The sequence below is a fragment of the Ursus maritimus genome, unplaced genomic scaffold (genome assembly GCF_017311325.1).
Source record: "Ursus maritimus isolate PB19 unplaced genomic scaffold, ASM1731132v1 scaffold_26, whole genome shotgun sequence".
NCBI lineage: Eukaryota > Metazoa > Chordata > Mammalia > Carnivora > Ursidae > Ursus > Ursus maritimus.
This window is the reverse complement of record NW_024425119.1, coordinates 15,104,609-15,127,204: the sequence shown is the minus strand read 5'-3', so window position 1 is coordinate 15,127,204 and position 22,596 is coordinate 15,104,609. Positions and strand designations below refer to the sequence as shown.

The window sequence follows — 22,596 nt, the reverse complement described above, 5'->3', positions numbered from 1 at the left end:
GATCAGGCCCATGTCTGGCTTCCTGCTCAGCGGGGAATCTGCCTCTCCCTCTCCTCTTGCCTCTCCCCCTGACCTGTGCTCTGTCACTCACTCTCTCAAATAGATAAAATCTTAAAAAAAAAAGTCAGTAGACGAACACTGCCGAAGGTTCAATAAAACAAGAACAGAAAAAGATATCCATGTCCTAATTCCTGGAACCTACAAATATGACCTTACATGGCAAAAAAAGTTTGTAGATGTCATTAAGAATCTTGAACTGGGGAAATTATCCAGGTAGGTCCAATGTAGTCACACATGTCCTTTTAAGTGAAGGAGGGTGGCAAGGGAGTCCAAAATTTGAAGATACTAAGCTGCTGGCTTTGAAAACAGAGGAAGAGACCATGAGCCAAGGAATGTCAGCAACTTTTAGAAGCAGGAAATGCAAGGAACCAGATGCTCTCCTGGAGTCCTTCAGAACTAATGCAAGCTGACTTTTAGATTAGTGAGACTCATTTTAGATTTTTTGACCTCCTTAACTGTAAGACAGATTTGTGTTGTTTTCAGCCAAAAATCTGTGGTAATTTGCTACAGCAGCAACAGAAAATCAATACACGAAGGATACCAAACTGGTTGTTTCCATAGTCTGCTAGGGGGTCTGTATACCCAGTATATATAACTACAAAGAAAAACAAGGTTAGCCTTAAGAACTAAATAGCAGGGGTGCCTGAAGTGGCATATTCAGTTAAGCGTCCAACTCTTGGTTTCGGCTCAGGTCACAATCTCAGGATCGTGGGATCGAGTCCCACATTGGACTCTGTGCTCAGTTCAGAGTCTGCTTGAGACATTCTCTCCCTCCCTAAAATAAATAATAAATCTTCAAAAAAAAAAAAGTTAAAATCTCTGAAAACATGCCGTGTTATTAAAAACAAAAGTAGCAGGGTGTCTGGCTGGCTCAGTCCATGGAGCATATGACTCTTGATTTCAGGGTTGCAGGTCTGAGCCACACATTGGATACAGAGATTACTTATGAATAAAAAAAAAAAAAAATCTTAAAAACAAGTAAGAACAAAAGGAGCTAATGATCAAAAATAACTCTATTAATCTGGCAAAAGCTGAACACTGATTATGACTTACCTGAGTAACCAGTATCTAAAAATGGACTAAAAGCATAAGAACTTGACAGTTTGTATCAACGCAGAGATATGATCAACATGAACATTCTAGTCACAAAAGAAATAAAAGGCGCAGTATGACACAACTTCATGGTTTGAAATTCTCCAACTTAAAAGCTTAAAACAACTTTCATAGATTCCAAGCTATCTGCCACCCAGTGATGTATAAGCATGTATCTGTGTACGGTCTTTAGAGTTTTATAAAACCTAAGTAGAAGAAATCCCCTTGAATCATAAATTTCATAAATATCCAGCAATTTCGTGATTCCACTCTGGCGCATCTAAATCTCAACTTTAAGGTAAGTCAGACTCTGACTGGAGTCTAAGCAGCCCATGGTACACTGACAACACTGGTACGGCAAAGCAGAGGACCAGGCATGTAGCAGGATGACACAAGACTACCGTCCTATGAGACCGCGTACGGCTGGTCAGCGGCTCTCCCCCATGACATACCTCTCTTGGCCTTCGGAGGCTGTCACGGCCAATAGGGCTTTGTCCCACAAATGCCCGGAAACTTACTCTCTGCTTGGTTATTTCTTTTAAGAAAAGTTATCAAGGGTCATTCACAAGATGAATAAGGACAGAAAAAGCAATTTGACAGAGATGTTATTCATTGGTCTAAAGTATTTGCAAATTACTAGTTTAATATACTCCTTATATTTTAAAAAATAAGTACAAGTCTAAACCCAATTGACCGATTTTATTAGGTTGGTAAAAAGGTTTTTTGAATGCCATCTGCACTTGAAGAATAAAGTAAAATAAACATTGCAGACCTATCATTATCCCACTTTTATAAAATATTTTCTATCTGCATACACACACACAGATACACAAAAGTGCCATGAATGCTCACTGATTTTAACGGATTTAGGGGATGGTGCAATTTTAAGCAATTTTCCTGTTTTCTGCCAATTCTGACTCACCTTATTTTTTTCCTTATAACTAGCACGTATCATTTAAATAAGTCATTACTCTGAAATTTTTTTAAAAAGCAGGTCAAGCACTTCTATCCGATGTAGGAGGAAGGTAAATGCAAACCCAGCAAAAAACATGGACATTTTAAAAATGCAGTACAAGTAACTAAATTTCAAAATTAGGCAACAATACGTTTACTAAAGACTGTCTAACCATACTGTCTTTTGATATAGTTATGATGTAGAAAAACTTTCTGGCAATTTCCATTTATAAACTCAAATCCGTATTTTTCCCAGGAAACAAACGTTGTTTTGTTCTAGAGGCATTTTATTTAGACAACTAAAACAATTAGACGTTCAGAAGCAGTATACACTGAAAGAGAAATCAAACCAATTACTTTATCATGTATTCCCTCTTCTTTACAACTAAAGCAAAAAAAAAAAAAAAAAAAAAGGCTTTCTGCTTTAAGGGAAAAGTCAGAAAAATAGGCCAATATATTTTTCTTCTCCATAATAACATAAACGGCTACAAGAAATCTAATTGTAAGAAGAGAAATTGGATGTTGGCTTGCACATATCCATTAAAAAGACAACCGGCCATACCACAAGAGCCTAATTCCACCTGCCCTCATCTGATACTCTTGCCTTTTCACATACAGGTAATACCAAGTTAGTGCCAGCACTGGAGCTAATTCACATTCCCCATTATTTACTGCCCATGTTTGCCTTAAGCAGAGAGTAACTCTGGGAGGCTGATGCTTTTCTCTGCTTGCTTGTTTCAGTCCATAAGTTGTACATTATCTGAGGCATACGCCCAATGCTCAGGCCTTCACTTCAGGAGTTGAACTATAGATGGAATCTGAATTCTCTGAAGCAATTTCTTCTGTAATGAAAAAATAACAATTAAAAAAAAACCCCACATTAGTCAACTTAATAAAGAAAATGTCTGTGTAAATTTCTGTGTTGGCCACATTTCTGTGTAATGAAGGGATAAAAAGATTTTTTCAGTGTGCTGGTGAGGGGAAGCAAAAGAGAACAAGGGCACATACCAATCATGACTAGACTCATGCCACTGAAAATGCAATGAAAAAATAGTTCACACATTCCACCCATCAAACTCTTTTACACCATAACTTAACTTCCCAGGGACCCTTCTTCTGGGCTAAGGTTTCATTGATTCCACCTATCTAGTAAGAACTGAATTAAAGTCATATATTAAAAGATTTGGCCCCCTCCTTTATTTATTCAAGTTTCAAACAATATTATACAATCAGTGCACCTTACAATCTGTAATTCTAGATTTAGGAAACAGCATTTGGTACATAGTAAGTGCTTAATAAATATTAAATAACAACTATAACTGTAACAATTTTTTTTTTATTTTAGCAACTGCCTCAAGTTAGATTCCAAGTGCTATAAGAGTAAACCACCTCAGATCCACACTACATCTCCATGACTGCTACTATGCAATAGACATTTATTTTATAAATGTGTATATAAAAATACATATATGTAAACTTTCCATTATTTAAGTATGATCATATTTAATAAATTTCCTTTGTCAATGAGTAAAACTCACCGAACAGTTCAATTTTAAATCCCCCAGGACTCTACAAAAGTTAATTCATTAGTATTTACCTAGCTCCTCTTCTGTTGTCTCTGGAAAACTGATCTTTGGCTTTGCCAGCTCACCACTATCCTCTTCTATAAAAAGAAAAGCAATCATGATTATGTGAATTATAGTATTACCAATAACTCTCAATATTTAATAAGTAAGAAGAGTGCACCAACACTATTCTAAGCAATGAGCTACAAAGCGTAATAGGAACCTCTTCTTTTTTAAGAACTGTGATTCCAAAACAGTACGTCTTTCCTCAAAGTTCACTTTTAAGTTCATACCACAACTACTTTGGGATCAATAACTAAGTATTTTTATTAAAAACATGTCTATTTTATTAATAAGAATCAGTGAGTAATACCAGAGATTAAATACATTTACTTAGAAATTCTAAGTAAATTCTATTGCCCTCTAGCAAATTTTGAATAGGTCCATGTCATTCACCAAATGATCTAGTGTAAAAAATTCAGGAATAGACTAGAAAACACACACACACACACACAAACAGAAAACACAACAAAAAAATTTAACCAAACAAAATAACACAGAAGCCAATTTATAATTATCGGCTTTTCTGCTTAAACCATATTAAATAAAATCTATAGAAAACAGAAACATAGAAATAAAATGATGGAAAATGACATAAAATTATGAAGCTTAACTTGATAACTTTGTCTTTTTTTTTTTTGAAGTAAACTCTACCAACATCAGGCTTGAACTCATGACCCTGAGATCAAAAGTCACATGCTCCACCAACTGAGCCAGCCAGGCACCCCCTTAACTTGATAACTTTGAATACAAATTCTTACCAGGAAGTACACATTTCCAAAGGCCGTATGTTTTTCCTACCACAGTTTGCCATAGTCTCAATGTTCCATCTTCAGAACCACTGGCATAGAGCTCTCCATCAGGACTAAATCTCACACAGTGAATAGGACCAAAGTGTCCTTTGTAGGATTCTGAAAAAGAGGAAAAGGGCCATTAGATAATTTAAAAACTTAAACGTTGGTTAAGTATTGATACACTATTAGTATTATTAATACTCTGTATTATTGGGAAGATGTCATATTCTTCAGTGCAAATTCAAAGAACTAAACTTCATTAAAAATAGTGATTCTTATCACAAAGTGGTACATAAGGTCTACCATTTCTCTGTAGAATTACCCCCTTCCAATTCTAGCACACATTACGGTGTCATACTGTCCCTCTGAAAAGAAAAAAAAAAAAAAAAAGAGGCTTCATGTCCCAAAAACGGTGAAGGAAGGGAGTAAATTCTACAGAAAGCAGATCTAAAGTCTGTCAGTTCAATCCCAACTTCCACATCCTAAGCTCACTGCCTATTTACCAGGGAACCAATTCTTATTATAACCACAGAGAGCCACCAGATGGAGCTCTTTTACACACAGGTCCACTCAACTCAGGGACCCTCATCTTTCCCCATCTCTGTCCAACCACAGACTATCAAGAAAGTATTCTCATAAGAGTAAAAACTTTCATGAGAGTAGAAAGAATATGAGAGGCTTGGAATGGAAAATAAGCTGGGTGCAATGTCCGGTGTTCACTATGACCACAAATCTCAGTAAATAATTTACTTCTTTTTGAAAAAGAATAAAAAACCTGGCCAAAACACTCTGAAACTCTGAAAGCTGACATTAAATAAAAATAATAAAAAAGGATCTCCCATTTAAAAGTCACATATTCAAACAACAAAGGGTGAACCATAAGCAATCATAATAGATTCTACATGGTCCGTTCACCAAACTTCCACTTGCCCAACCCAAATCCATTAGTTTTCCCAAAGAAACAAAACATACGGTTGTCTTTTGTTCTCTGTGTAGAATTCTTGCAAGCTTAATTTCCTTGGGTGGCAAAGCAGGACAGATGGACAAAGTAGCAGCTTACAGAGTAAGAAACTATAAAAACTAAATATACTAGTTCAAAAAGCAATACTTTGTGAAGCCTAAAAGTAGATACTGAGAACCATGATTATGACATACCTAGTCAATCAGATAAATGTAAAATTAGGATGTACATTAACTTCAAATTAATCTTATATGCCGTTCCCCTTCATGAAGGACTATTATGAAAGTGGAAGCAAAAGTCAGACTCCAAAAAAACCCAAACAAAAATCCCCTCCAATTCAGATGCTTAAAGGTATCCCTATAATACACCATAGCTGTTCTTCGCCCACACCTTTCTCTATAGAGCTTAGAGATTCTTACACTGGCAAAGGGGGAGCCAGGTAGATGGGCTACATACCAGCCCTATACTTCAGAAAGAATAAATACCCTTACATCTCTTTAACATGATTTTGACGTAGGACTGCCTCCTCTTACCCCCAATAAATATACTGCACTACTGTACAGGCTATCAGAATACAATGAACTTAAGTAAAAAGGGAAAGGTAAAATTAAGAGTCTGGCATGCTTTGTTTATAGCTCTATAAATACTTCTACCAAAAGTGGAAAAAAATCCTTTACTTTTTTCACTTGGAAATAACAAGGTTTAGTTAGCTGAAAAATTTGCTAACTGAGGTGTTAATTACTGAAACCTAGCATTTGATAAATGTAACCATATCATTTTAAGGGAGGAAAGAGAACTCACCTAATTCTTCTCCACTATTATAATCATACTTATAAAGTTTAAAGTCTTCACCACCTGCAACAAGAAATTCTTTCTCAGGATGAAGAGATGCAGAATTGATGGTTGCAGGAGCTTCAAAGGACTTAATTGGGTCCAAACTGGAAAATAATTTATACAATATTTATAAATTTTGAATACTACATAAACAATACCAGGAAATAGTTACTTTTAAACTGTTCCTAATTTCTGAAACCCAAGAAATAATTATATCTTGATTTAGTCAAACATAAATAGTGATGCTAAAAAAAAAAAAAAAAAAAAAAAAAAACTCTAAATAATATTAGCAAAAAAAGTCCAGAAGGTATACTATGCCCAAGTAGAGTTCATTCGAGGAATACAAAGACACTTTGTGCAGTGAGTGCTTTCCTGGAAATGACTGTGCTGGCTCATTAACAACAGTATGCCTAATATATCTGGATTTTTGCATTCAAAGAAATTTAATTCTGTATTGTTTGATTTTTCCATGACAACCATGCATTACCTTTGAGAACAGAAAATGTTTTATAGTAAGTAATTAACATAATGGATTACTTGTACATTATTCTCAATTGCTGAGAATTTGTAAGTTTCTGCAACAAAACCTTCAATACCACAAAAATATAAAACTGCTAAAGATGGTTCCATTTTTACTATCAAGCTTTTGAAAGAATAACCAAATTTGACACTATAGCTATATAATAAAAATCAATGCATATGAAGAGCTTCACATGAATATCAATGAGTTTGGACATCAGCTCTTTCAAAGAAATTGATACATAACTTAGTAAAACCTATAATGTAATACACCTAGCAAAAATATGTTCAAACAATTTTTAATAGCTAAGAATAGTTTAAAATAAAAAATCGAAATTACACTCACAGGGCCCTAGTAACTAAAACAAAAAAAAATACCCACACAAATATACAAATATAATGTTATACATGTGTAACAAAGAAAAAAAGACTAACGGAAAATACAACTACCATTTAACATTCTGGCATCTATGGTTGAAGAACAATGGGTAAATTTTTTTTAATTATCTCTTCCAAATGTCAACAAGGGCATTTAACTACATTTATAGTCACAAAAAAATTAAGTCTATTTTTAAAAAAGGTCTACACAAACTTCAGAATGGAAGAAAAAAATCACTATTTCTCTAAAGCTGTAAAAAAGAAAATAAGAATCAAGATCACAGTGGCATTGGACAGTAATGAACATTAATTATAACACCAATCTGGTGATCTTTTTAAGAAAAATAAAATTTAAAAAAAGAAAAAAAATTTCAAAGTTACTAAATTTTACCAATAATGTCCCCTAAATATTGGAAATTAGCTGGATTAATTCCTCAGTATATCAAATTCTTAAAATACACATTATTAATGGTATGAAAACATTTCCCCCATACTATATAGTATAGGCCAAGATTTGCCTTGCTAAAGAGTTAAATACCTTTCATATGTGCCTTCCAATTTTCAAGTTACAAAAAAAAAAAAAAAAAAGAAGGTATTTCTTGGACATACCTTACTGCACTATGAAAAGCAATAGATCGTCCATAAGTTATAACCAAGATCTCTCCCTCAGGAATATATTCCATACTGCTAACAGACATATTAAAATTTAGAGATTTCACTTCTGTCATGGTAGCATGATCCCAAAGGCTGCAAAAGAGGAAAAGGAAAATATGGTGGTATTTACTCATTTAAGAAAAAAAGCTTAATTCCCGATTATATCTACAGATTAACCAATGAAAGAATAATCACAATTGTAGTAAAACCTATATTCCAACTCTTCAGTTATGGATGACACAGAAACCGGGGTTCCTATACAATGTTAAATTAGTTAGTATCTTGTTAGTGAAGTCAACTTTAATATTTAAATATACCTCCCTTAGCAAAACTACGCTGTAAGACATACATATAAGTCCTAATCTTACCAATTTTAGCGTCACTCTAAATAATAGTTCTTACATTCTGTATTTGTGAATCTGATGATAGTTATATATATATTTCCACAGGAAAAAAACATCAGGTGTCAGCACACAAAATTGTGTGTAGGATTTCGGGAGTTTCATGGACCCCCCCCCCCACCCTCCCCGTAGCCAGCTTATCTATTGAAGCAGGTTAAGAGCACAGGCTTACAAAGATGTCAGTAATTTTAATTAAGTGTCTTGTGGATTCTGCTCTAGGTTTGTAACAGTAAATGGATAGCTCCAGAAAAATGCGACCTATGTGCAACTTAAGTTTCAATGCTTAGAGATAATTCTTCCTACATACAGTTATGAGAAATATTTAATATATAAGCACTAAGGTCAAATATTTTTCAACTTTAAATCACTAAAGAAAAATTACTTACCGGACAGTTTTATCATCAGCTGAAAGAATCTGTTTATCCTCACTGCACCATAGAGCTTTTTTAATACCAGAGGTGTGACCGCTGATTTCCTTAGGTTCTTAAAATGAAACAATTTAAAATACATTTGTTAATATTTGCTTTTTTAAATTGAGTCATACTGGAACAATTAAATATCTAAAAAGAAAAGAAGTACATTTTAAATTGAAGTGCAACTTTTCAAAGCCCAACACAATGCAAACTTACCGTTGCCACAGAATACACTTAAGTTTTTCTACAATGGAACAAAAATTTATCTGCACGACAAAGAACCCAAGAACAATGCTGCTATGGGTGTGGGAGTGAATACACCACTCCCTCCAGGCTATGTTTCTGCTTTCAAAAGCATTACTGTACCACAACGAAATAAAAGCAGCTAATCTGACATTATCACTAACACTGCGACCCTCACCCAAGCCACTGTTGGAAGTAACAGGAAAAAAGAGGGAAGCAGAGGCTGACAAGAGAAGAATAAAAGCAATGCAGTAATTCCCAAGAATATTCCACACTGAGAGCAAAGCATCAAAAAAACCAAACAACAAACACCAAACCAAACAAAAAAAAACAAACAAAATGGAAAACAAAAAAAACGAAAGTCTCTATTGGAGACTTTCTCTTCAAAACATTAAAACAACAACAACAACTACTACTACTCAGTGTTATCTCTGGGCAAAAGCAGATGCTGGAGGCAAAGCCATTCAACACTACTTTGATTTTGGGCAAGTTACTTAATCTGCTGAAGTAAAGGTTACTTAGCCCTTTCATTTCTTCATCTGTAACATGGGATAACAACAGCTACTACACCTCATAGTTTAAGTATGAAGATCAAATGAGAATATACATCTAAGGTTTCTAACCTGGAGTCTGACATACAGTAAGAGCAGTTAATTGCTATTATTTCTATTGCCAGTACGGTGAAGAGCCACTTTCAAAAGGCAGCTTTGAGAAAGGCAAAAGATGAAAAATGGCCCACGTAAGGCCTGAACTACCTTGCTGAGTCAGAAAGGCACACTGATTGAGGTCCAAGTACTTTGCTATGTTCTGGCATAAAGTTATCAAAGAGAATGAAGAGAAATACCTCCAGGTGCCAATGAAGAAATCTATAAATGTAGTCTGTTTGCTCATCTTAGAAATGCTTTCAGGAAAGAGAGCTACCTTGAGAATAACTGTTTAATATCCAATGTAGCTTTGACGTTCATACAAACTTCTTAAGTTGATAGATTTATGAATAAATAATAAATGCCCACAATACAAAATGTAAGAATATAAAATAAATAAAACAAAACCCTGTTCATCTTAATCTGGTAGCTTCTGAAATATATATTATGTATTATGTGGCTAGAAAAGCATTAAGATACTACAAAAGAGATGAATATCTGGACCAGGGAAGAAAATACGTCTTTTACAACTTCTATGCAATAAGAGAATTCATAAAGGAAATGATAAATTTCACCATCAAAAACTTTACAATGTGTATACCATAAACCTTATTAACAAAATTTAAAAGCAAATGACAAATTGGAATATAATAAAGAACCTTAAAACCACTAAGAAGATGATGAACATCACAACAGATAAATTGGCAAAGGGCATGAACAGACTAGTAGTTCACAGAGAATACATTAAAATGATATTCAACAGTGTTTTATTCTCATGTATAATTTTTTTTCCAAGTTCACATTAATATCACAGAATCATTTTTCTTCAATTAAATTGGAAAAGACAAAGTTAGTTATCAGTGTTTGCCAGAACAGGTTAGCTATAGGTATGTATTTTTATACTTTGGTGGAGCACACTCTGGTAATACCTACTAATGGCTTCCAAGTGTACCTCCTTTTTATCCCAACAATTCTATTTCTATGTAATTATTCTATGGAAATAATTGTGGAAATATGTGCAACCATTAGAATATTAAGCATAACACCACTTATATTTAAAATCTGTCAATAGCCCAAATGGGACACAGTAAGACATTAGTTAATCCAGTTATTCATAGCATGAAAAACGATATAGTCATTAAAAACAGTGGATACAATATTTATAGATATGAAAAAAATTGTAATTTTTTAAATTTTAAAAATTCTTCTGATTAGCTAATATATTCACATGGTTCAAAAATCTGAACAAAATATGCACACTGAAGTTCTCACCCTACTCACCTTCTACAGACAACCATTCTTTCTTACCAAAAAGCAGTAACACTGCAATGCACCTTTTTAAATTTAGTATGATAAAAATTTAGCAAGATAAATTTTTAAGTTGTAAGAAAACTGTACAAGCACAATGTAGCAAATAAATGGACATTAAAAAAGATATCTCCATAGAAAAAAAGCCTAGAAGAATATGAACCAAAAATTAAAAGATATTAACAGTGATGAATACTGGATTGTTTTCAGTTTTCTCTTTGCGACCATCTTTAATTTCTAAATTTGAGTACTGACCATGATTCCTTTAATCAAGAAAACTTATTTAAATTAAAAGAAAATATAATACAAACACATAAATTACACTTACCTGCTTCAGGCTTGTTCAAATCATATATGCGTAACAGTTTATCCTGTCCCCCGGTTAACAAGTAATTACTATCCTGAAAACACACACAAGCGAAATGTTAACAGAGCAACCATTTTAATAGCTGTATCTCTTTGAAGCTTCTTCAACACCAACTAAAATCCAAATGAAGTTTGCAGACATCACAGAGGTGCAATACAAGCCAATGACTTCTGAGACCATACTAGAGAACATCTGTCCTTCTCACAATTGCCAAAACCCTTTAAGCTCTACAGTTCAAATGTATTATGCCACCTACCACAAGAATTTTCTCCATCTGCCCTGATCCTGCTTCCCTCTCTAAGTAACACCTCTTTGATGATCTCAAATTTATTCTCTCCCTTCTGAAAGTAGTGAGGAAAGATTATTTGCACATTTTAGATGTTCGCTGCTACTGATAGAGAACTGATCCAAGAGTTCCACCGTATCTTAGGATTAACTAAATAAATTTGTATAGCTTAAGCTGCAATTAAATCATATATACACCAATATACACCTAACATCCGCCCCAAATATACAACAAATATACAAAACAATCAAATACACAACCATTATTACATCCCATAATAACAGCAATTTAACTCCCTAAAATAAATTCTGTTTTCTGATACCTGTGTAAAATCCACAGTCTTGACAATGTGTTTATGAGCCAGGGTCATCAATTCATCTCCTGAGACAGCATCCCACACTTTGCTAAAAGTAAAAAGTAAAATTATAAGATAAATATAATGGTAATTTTGATGATAACCAAGTAAGTTAGGTATGTGAAGTGTTACATAAATGCAGTATAAGTCTCCCATTATCTCTAATATCCCTCACTGTTAAGAGTTCATTTGATTATTTCAACGATTCTAAAGGAAAAGAAATTTACCTATAGAAGCCATATAACAATCTAATTTTGACAAAGGAAAAGACCTACAAATTTAAGTAAATGAGATTCATGAACCAGCCCATCCTTACTTTTAGCCTACAGCCATAACATCCTTTTAGCAAGACTGAAAAACATTTTAACCAATTTTAAGTTTCATCTTTCTAATTTGTTTCTCTATTCTCTATTCTCAGGCACATGTAAAACAAAAAAATGAAAAACAAGAAATCTTAAAAAGAATTTACAAGAGAATGAAAGGCCCTGATACATAAAATTTTCAATCAAGACAGTAGAGAAGAAAATATTCTCCCCATTTCTTCCTCAAAGTTGATTCTTAAAATTCTCAAATTCTAATCCAGTTAACTTTCCCCCAAAATATCAGCCTTTGATTATATAATGCTAATACAGGATTTTTAACCTCTCAACTCTTTCTCTGACCCCCTCAACCCAAAATATATATGTGGTTGTGTGTCTATACACATATGTACGTATGCATTACATCAGGGGATAATAATAATACATTAGAAAAATATTGTAAGGGGTTTTCCCAATAAAAAAGATTGAAGTGAAAAAAAAGGTCATTTTATAACAGAAGAGGTCACTGAAAAATAAACAAGAAAACTTTGCTTACTGGGAAAAGAACTGTTAAGAGTGAATAAGCTATGCTCTATTAAGATTTTCATTTTAATATAATTGACATTTATTTTTAAAAATAAAGGGAATAGGGGCGCCTGGGTGGCACAGCGGTTAAGCGTCTGCCTTCGGCTCAGGGCGTGATCCTGGCGTTATGGGATCGAGCCCCACATCAGGCTCCTCTGCTATGAGCCTGCTTCTTCCTCTCCCACTCCCCCTGCTTGTGTTCCCTCTCTCGCTGGCTGTCTCTATCTCTGTCGAATAAATAAATAAAAAATAAAAGGGAACAATAAATGGGGCAGGGGAGCATGATCAAAGTATCATCCAGGAGGGACCACCAGATCTAGTCTTTTCTCTCCTATTTGAAGATGACACTCTGTGACAGAGCATGCTCTAATCACTTGCACTAACTTTGGCATATTTCATTATTCACAGTAAGAGTCCTAAAAAGGCTTACAGCCCTAAAAATATTCTGGAATAACCTAAATGTTTTCTAATGTATTTTTCAATCTCCAGGCATGAAACGGATATTACCCAGCTGGCTGCAGGGCTCAAATCAGGGCAGTGAAGCATCATTAACAGTATCCTTTCCTCAGCTAACCTTGTAGCATTTATTTCCTGCACAACTCATGAAGTACTTGTCATCTCCCTAAACTACTGACCCACCTTGTATCCCGTTTTGTGCATATAATGATTAATGCTAAACGATCAATACTTTTCACATCCTGAGAACATGAGAACAGACTTACCACAAGTCTCAACAGAGGGGCTGCTTAACTTTTTTAAAGCCTTAACAAAAAATTAGGCTTTTCTGGGTGAAAAACATTGCCTAGCTATCTTAACATGTTGACAAAGTCATCAAAAAGGAGGTAATACCACCTTCAATTTATCGACAACCTTATTCAGAGAAAAATCAATCTTTCTATTGTCTTTTACAAGAGAAATGTGATCACACACTTTGGTTACCTACAGACTTCGGGGCCCAACTGCAGATCTATTTAATTATCTTCTGGAACAGAGCATAATAATATTCTCCACTTTTGGCATTCTGTCTGGATGATTTTAATGAGAGGGAAGTGGAGATGCTAAGACGATCATGGGCAGTAAAGCCTGTATTAGCTTCATGAATTAGAAGATGTAAGAGGAGGGAATTTCAGGGAATAGGGTACTCAGCACCTGACTCAACTGCCTGAATTACTCAAGATAACATTCCCAACTGACCCACATACCAGCTCTGCTAAATGTATTTGCTCCATAAGAACACAATTCACTTCTACATAAACATGACATCAATTAATTTTCTGAGAAACATGAGAATGGGGAAGGGAGGAAGAACTTCCTAAAAATGATTTATACCAACTATGATTAATCAGGTAAGTTGGGGAAGCTATTCTTTAGCTGGTTCCAGTTCCATAACAGCAAGCTCCATACAAATCATTAAAAGAGAATACACATGACAAGCACTCCCACTTCTAAAAGACAGACACTGAACAAACGCTGAGTAAGCCTCAGCTACTTATTGAGCAGCCACTATGCAACAGACGCTATGCCAGACTTCAAGGATGTTAAATGGAGAAAGATCTCTCAAATCTTCCCAATAACCATGTGGTCTTACACCCATCTTACAGATACCAAAGTCAAACTTTTAAGAAATGGTCTTACACCCCTCTTATAAATACCAAAGTCAAACTTTTAAGAAGTGATCCATGATCAAACTGGAAACACAAAACATAGCTAGCACATGAACTCAGGCCTAACCAAAGTGAATGCTTACATCTTTCTCACCATGATATAGCAGGAAACTGAGGTGGGGGAAAAAGCAAAAGCATTTCTTCTTAATATTGAAATCTTCTCAACCTTCCTTGCACAAAACCAGAAAGTTTCATGGCCTTAGCCACAGAAGTTCCAAAATAACAAATATGAATTTGGTCTAGTAGGAATGGTAGCTATCATCATTACCTTACACACATAACACATACTCATTAGATTTTAAGCAATGTTCTAAATATTAGAAACATTTTAACTCACTTAATATTCACAACTAACATATGAGATACACACTATTTCTATTCTCATCTTTATAGACGATGACACTGAGAAAGAGGTTAAATAAATTTCCAGGTCACAGGATTCGAGTACAGAATCAGGCTCCAGGGTTCACGCTTTTAATGCTGCTTATAAACATAAGACACCAAGACTTGGACTGTTAAGCAGAAAAACACCACTGAATACCTATCCAGAGACATGTCCTGGAATGTGGGACTTGGGTTATTAATGCTCTGTAAGTGACCTAAATAAAGATAACCGTTCCTCTGGCAGCAAGATACACTCCTGACTACTCTTTCCAAGACTCAATATATTAAGTATTTAAAGTGCCATATTTTTTCACACCTTTTTCTCTCCCCATTTCAGAGGCCGTTATCACATGCGGTAATTTCTGTCTAGTTCTTTATCTTCCCGAGGACTGATATTATCATTTGATCAAATGTACAAACCGAGAGGCTTCACCGATTTTACAGAGACAGGCATCCTTCCCAACAAGCTTTTGCACAAGTCTCTTAAAGATGAGGGCAAGACCATCAGGCAGGAGGTGACAGAGCATTTTGCTCATGTAATTAACACTGACAGGGCCCAGAACTGAGGTTAACAAAAATGTACCCTTTCAGTATTGTAATTCAAAAGCTTGTCTTTTTTTAATGCTAATGTTTATAGTGTCTAACATCTTGTTAACATTTAAAACTTAAGTATATTTAATTTAAAATACTGCTTCACTAACTATTAACTTAACCACAGCAGACTGGAACCTAGTTTCAACAATGACTTTTTTTTTTTTTAAAGATTTTATTTATTTATTTGACAGAGAGAGAGACAGCCAGCGAGAGAGGGAACACAAGCAGGGGGAGTGGGAGGGGAAGAAGCAGGCTCCCAGCAGAGCAGGGAGCCCAATGCGGGGCTCAATCCCAGGATTCTGAGATCACGCCCTGAGCCAAAGGCAGACGCCTACCGACTGAGCCACCCATGCGCCCCTCAGTAATGACATTTTTAAAATCCACCTACCAAACCTCTGAAATCTAGAGCTGAAAATCCCAATTTCTGCCTCTGTTATAAAATCAATGACATTCATTTCCAATGACAATATTCCTACTAAACTGAGCAAAAAACAAACTTTGGAGAAGCAAAACCAAGATCTATCATTCACCCATTCTTTACCCTCTACTTTAGAAAACTTCCTTTAGTTATTTACTCAACAAATATAAGAAATTAAATAAGCCAGAGAATATAAAAAATATAACCTGACCTCAAGAACACATAAATTAATTAAGTACTATAAAAGTGCCAGAAGTTTTGGGGCGCCTGGGTGGTGCAGTGGTTAAGCATCTGCCTTCGGCTCAGGGCGTGATCTCAGTGTTCTGGGTTCGAGCCCCACGTCAGGCTCCTCCACTAAGAGCCTGCTTCTTCCTCTCCCACTCCCCCTGCTTGTGTTCCCTCTCTCGCTGGCTGTCTCTATCAAATAAATAAATAAAATCTTAAAAAAAAAAAAAAAGTGCCAGAAGTTTTAACACAGGTAATAGTGTGAGCACAAGAAATGAACCTTTTCACCATAAGTCTTCCATCTGAGAATCACTTTTACCAAATTAACAAAGGAGAATGACACACTACAAGTAGCATGTTGACATCTAAAGTAATATCTGACCTGAAGCTGTTGACAGTAAAGGATTTATATAAATTCAAGCAGCTCCTTATTTTATCAGTATTACATACAATCACAACAGGGCACAGCACAAAGCCTTACAATGGCTACGCATAAAGACATACCAGAAATCTATTCATGAAAGGCACAGAAAAAAATTCAGACTAATGACATTTATAACTTTTCTTAATTGATCTCTCATCATCTCAAATTTAATCCCAGGTAAGCACTATATCTCCCTCTCCTTATTTAAAATACTGTAACTCATTTTTTAACTTTACATACAGTAAAATTCATCCTGTGGTATAGAAATCTACGTTTCAACAAATGCATAGAGCCACATATCCATCACCACAAACAATCTGTCTTCATTTTTTTCATATATTTGATTTGCTTAAAACAAAGGAGCAACACATATACAAATGCTCCTAGTTTGGAACTCTGTGAAAGAAAGAAAAAGAAGAAAGAAAAACAAGACTGTTTACTTTCCTGACTTGAGTCTAACAAAGTTTACTATCATACACAATAACTCTTGACTTTGCCTTCACCAGTTTAAACATTTAAGGGTCTGCTAAGTCATAAACACAATTAGGAACTAGAATACCAAGATTATGTAAAATATGAAAGTGACCTGAAGGGGAAAGTGGGTCATTACAAGTCACTCTAACACATGTAAAAGTCAAAAATCAAAATAGGTAAGGTGTATTCTGGCAACAATTTAAGTTTAGTGTAACTAGACTGTTAAGGCATATGGTATGTAGTGTCAGATGATTACTGATAAACTAGGATGAGGCCAAATTTTAAACTGGTCAACAAATGAAATTTAACCTTTAGGCCAGTGATTCTAAGGCTTAATCAGAACCAACTAGAACTTTAGGAAAGAAAAAAACTGATGTTGGGGACTCCATCTCCAGACCAATTAAAACAATTTGTCAGACAACACATGCATCTGAACATTTTAAAACTTCCCAGGTTATTTTTGGGTTCACTCGAGGTCATGAACCACTGAAACCGCAGAGGCACCAGGAAGATCATTAGAGAAGTGACATGATGAAATTTGTTTTTAGGAAGACTATGGAAGATGAAAAGATAGGAAAGATACTAGTGGTAGAGGCATAAAAAACATCATAGAGGACATTATGTTGGTGGAATCAACAATGTAGACGTAACAAAAAAACCAAGAATATTTAAATTTCAACCTTAAAAAACTTGGAAAACGAAGAGTAATTGGGTTTAGGAGCTTTAAATATGGGTAGAGCGAGTTAACAAAACCAGAGTGAAACAGGGCTAAAAATCTGGGCCGTGAGCACTTGGGCATCACAGAAGTGTGTGATACCACTCAGAAAGCGCATGTTGAGCATTTTTAAGCACCACCACCAAGATTCAGTATGTAGAGTGCTTGTCAATAATGCAGAGTCCTTGGTCCCAATCCAGACATACAGAAAAGTCATTTAAAGTCTCTGAAAATTGATGAGAACCACTGAAGAGAAAAAAAAGCAGAAAGGAACAGAGCGGAATTTTAGTGAGCTCAAACACCATGTGCTCTATATGGTAGGCATTGGGTCAGAATTTTATGAATAACTAAGGCTGAAGTTCTGAGTACGATCCATGGAGATCTCCCAAACTGGCCAATTTGGTTATACTTACGCAGTGAAATCTGCAGCTGCTGTAGCTGCTTTGGTGGCATCCTTATTCAATGTCGCACCCCAAACAGCACCCTTATGACCCAAAAATGTTCCAATCCAGTCTCCTGTATCTCCCTGGCGTAGCATAGGTTTGCCGTCTAAAACACATTTAAAAAGACGTGTGATTTAGAAGTGCAGATTACTTAAAATTTAGGACTCGAACATAAAGTGATAGTGTTAAATAGCAAAGTGTTAAACTGCTTTTGTTGTGTAACTATTCTCAGTCACTAGGGTCACTAAAAAACGTCCAGAAATAAATCAACTGAAGAGCTGAGCCAGACATTCTCACTGACGCATTTGTAATTCGGTGGGAAGAATACTGATCTGCCTAAAAATAACCCAGATTTGAGTCTTATTTTAGACAAAGTTCTTAACCGGAACCTCGGTTTCCAACTGAAAAATGGGGCTAATACCACAAAGGAATGTCCAGTAAAATAAAAGCAATGACAAATCTCTAAAATAAGGAAAGGTATTACTTCGGCTGGCCTATTTTCTCCATTTCCCATATCCTTGAAAAATTATTACAGTATATAACGGCCGGGGCTTCTAGGCAAGTGTACAGTCCCGCTTCTCCAAAAATAGCAATAAAAGTGAAATGAAAGGCCTAAATTGGGGGCAGTACTTAGCCTCGTTAGAGAATCAAAAAACCCTCCCTTGGCTCCAGCTGCGCAATCCCTAATACAATGTTTCCCCCATCAGACCACCGTTGGCCCCAACCTCAAAAGACTGAGATCACCCTTCCGCACTGAGGAGTACCGGCCACTCTACCTTCCGGCCCAGTCCTATCCATCAAGGACCCGGATCCAGGGGCCCTGCTCACCTTTGCAGGCGCTGATTAAGAAATAGCCATAGGGCGTGATGCCACTAAAGGCCAAATCGACCACAGGCCGCGTGTGGCCCGAGCAGGTGAGCGGCGTCTGCCTCATTGCCATGGCGGCGGCGAACCGAGCGATCCGGCTGTGGAGCCGAGGGTCGTCTTGTCTTTTCTTTCCTTTGCCGCAGAGCCTCTGGCTCAAGGCCCCCGCCCTGACACTGGGGCCTGGGGCTGGGCCGAGAAACAGGAAAAAAAGGCCAATCGGGTAGCACCGAGGTCAGGAAAGGGTTGGGGATGGGTCAGGGAGTCTGCGACGGGCGACCGACAGCCGCCTAGGGAGGGAAAGGGAGGGAGGGAGGAAAGTAGGGGAGGGGGAGAACCGGAGACCCGGCGGCCACGACCCGCACCGTCCACACCGGTACTGGCAGGAAGTGACGCTACCAATGACGCCAAGCGTCCGTCGGAAGTGACGATCTAGCGAGAATGCAAGTTTGCCGGGTAGCCGCGCGAATACGATAGCAGCGCGCAGGCGCGAGAGCAGCACACGTTGGGCACGTGACGCTAGCCCCACGCCGGCTACGTACGCCTGGAGGAGCTCTAGACTTTACCGCAGAGTACCCCGTGCCTAGCTCTGACCAGCCAGAGACTGTCTTTCTGTCTCCGGGCGGAGTTTGGTGAGTGCGAAAGCTGTGAGTGCCAGTCTCAGACCCTGGACCTGGCGGCCCCTATGAATTAAGCGCCAAGCAACCGACTGGCTGGACTGTGCTTGCTATCTGAACATCTAGACAGAACAACCAGAGTTCCCAGCGGCGGCCCAAACTAGCGAAAATGTCCAAGAATTTTTTTTCAGTTCTTATGAACAACTACAAAGGCAACCCCTCGGGGGTTGTCTACAAGTTCAGGCCCGTAAGAAAAATAATTTCTCCAGGCACTCCTATGTAAAAATTCCTGTATGCTAGCGTTTTAGACATGAGTGTTAGTGACTTTAAATACAGTTAAATTTAAATCACTTTCCCTTTTAAGGACTTCGAAGGACTCTAGAGCAGTGGTCCCCAAACTTTTTTGATAAAATACTCGTATCAGTAAAACTCGAGTCTGCATTCCCATTATGGGGATGATAATTTTTTATATTAAATACATGTACATTATAATTGGGCAAAAACATACTAGAAGAATCTGAAAACTAAATATAAATAGACACTCTGGTATTATCTTCCTGCAGGCAGCCCACTTAGGCTATGGGTGTCACCGCTCTGTGTAACAAGCGGACCTCTCCGTTGTCTTCTCATACAAAACCTCTGTAAGCAGGAAACGTCTTATCTGAGGCAAGTTGTTTCTTTCCTTTGATGTTAGAATGTAAACCGAAGACAGAGATTTTTGTGATTCTTTCACTGCTTTATTCCCAAGACTGTAATATCTTAGCACATACCAATAAATCAGCACAAATGACTGAATGTTTCCTTCTCCGTCATCTTTTTTAAATAAACATGTATTTCAAAATTCAAGTCTTGAACGGGGACTTGAAGTACTTCCACATTCTGTTTTCTTAGCATTTTCTTCATTTATCTATAGTACAGACTTGCCGTATATGTTTCCCATTATCTTTGGTTCTACTTTCTCTGTGCCAACCTCACACTATGGTCCAACATACACACACACACACACACACACACACACACACAGACTCCATTCACACACTTAAATTATGAGCTTCTTGATGGCAATGGTTATGGCTTTGGCATCTTTGTATTCTAGTACTGAAGAGTGAATGGCATTTAGTGGGTGCTCAACAAATGATTGTTTACTGATTAAATAAATAACTACATTACTGATGGACATAAATAAAAGACACAAGTTAAAACAGCTATTCAGTAATATTAATATATCTCCATTTGCTGCTCATTGTGTGTAGATAAGCATATAACTGATAAACTACCTAGTCTCTAAAGAATGTGTACGAATTTCTGTAGTGACAGATGGTAACTATCCTTATGGTGGTGAGCATTGCATAATGTATAGAATTGTCATTATGTTGTACACCTGAAGCTAATATAACATTGTATGTCAATGATACTTTAATTTAAAAAAAAAAAGGAAACAGGGAATAATTTGGTTTTTAAAAAGTGTACTTCCTCCTCATTTGGATTCTGATTTTTGAGAGTATTATGTATCCTGATCAATGGTGTGGACTTCAAGGGGAGCTTAATATTAGAAAACAAATTAATGTAATATCACTCCAATACAGTATTCTATTAGATATTTAGATAACCCAAGAAGGCATAAGTGTTGCAAAGAAAGTTACAAATCTGTAATTGTTTAAAGATTATTTGTGGAGATTATATGTAAAGAAAAATGTTTTTAAGATCTAATATAAATTACTGAAAGCAATTAAAGTTTAGCAAGTTTGCTGGATTTAAAAGAAAAAAGTATTGCAAAACTAATTGCATTTCTATAACTAGCACCAAACAAAATGTGGTTTTAAAATGTGCTGTATAAAATAGCATCAAAAAAATAAATAAACAAAAAAAATAAAAAATAAAAAAAAATAAAATAGCATCAAAACATCAAAAGTACTGGGGAGCCTGGGTGGCTCAGTTGGTTAAGCATCTGCCTTCAGCTCAGATTATGGTCCCGGGGTCCTGGGATTGAGTCCCACGTCCGGCTCCTTGTTCAGCAGAGAGCCTGCTTTTCCCTCTGCCTGCGGCTCCCTCTGTTTGTTCTCTCTCTCACTATCTCTCTATGTGTCAAATGAATAAATAAAATCTTTAAAAAAAAAGACATAACAAGTACTTGAGATTAAATCTGACCAAGTATGTTTCCTAGCAGAAAAAAATCTGGCACACTGAAATGTAGAAATTGAGGAGCATTTAATGAATGGATCATTTACTAAGATGAAGTCAGGACCAAAAGTAACCAATAAGGGAGTGCCTGGCTGGCTCAGTCAGTCAGGCCTCTCTCTGACTCTTGATTTTGGCTTAGGTCATGACCTCGGGGTCTTGAGATCAAGCCTACTGTGGAGCTCCACGATTCATTCTTTTCCTGTGTCCCTTTCCCCATCCTCCCTAATGCATTTTCTCTCTCTCTCTCTCAAAAACAAAACAAACAAAGTAACCAATAAGGAATGGTGAGGAAACCCAGGGAGAAGATGGGGTTTTAACCATAAATCTGAGTGGGCAATTGAAAGGGAGCAGTTATCTGAACTTGAATTCCCAAAGTCACTGCTGTAAGAGAAGGCTAGAACTCCAAGACTCAGGAGAGGAACACAGCTGCAGCCAACCATCATGAGCCCAGTAGTGGACAAGTAATGAGAGAATAAATACTCAGATCCCCTGCCCATGTTTCCCACTAGCTAAACCTCTTCAGAGGTCAGGAGGCAAGGAAGCTTTTTGCTGGAGTCCATAAGTGTCAGCCCTTTAATACATGAAACAGGGCAGAAGGAAGGAGTCAGGATCTGATGAATAAGTTGAGAATAGTCAATATAATTTTAAGACCTCTATGGAAAATGATAAATTTTATTGAAAGGCATTAAAGAATATAAAAATAAATAGATGGATATATTGTGTTTATGGATTGGAAGATTCAATATTGGAAAAATGCCAGTGCTCCCCTATTACAAGCTAAATTATACCTCTCCCCCCAAATTCATACCTCCAAATCGAAC

The 22,596-nt window shown here is 36.5% G+C and overlaps 1 protein-coding gene across 1 annotated transcript; it reads right to left on the bottom strand.

Moving 5' to 3' along the window:
• Positions 1–1,836: 1,836 nt before the first annotated feature.
• Positions 1,837–19,336, bottom strand: LOC103677791 (serine/threonine kinase receptor associated protein). The gene is made up of 10 exons (XM_008707051.2): positions 18,942–19,336; positions 18,084–18,219; positions 11,856–11,937; positions 11,209–11,281; positions 8,659–8,755; positions 7,827–7,964; positions 6,288–6,424; positions 4,493–4,642; positions 3,704–3,769; positions 1,837–2,948 (listed from the first exon to the last, which is right to left on the bottom strand). Exons 1-10 carry the CDS (start codon positions 19,051–19,053, stop codon positions 2,887–2,889), a joined length of 1,053 nt encoding a protein of 350 aa, XP_008705273.1. The 5' UTR covers positions 19,054–19,336; the 3' UTR covers positions 1,837–2,886.
• Positions 19,337–22,596: the final 3,260 nt, after the last annotated feature.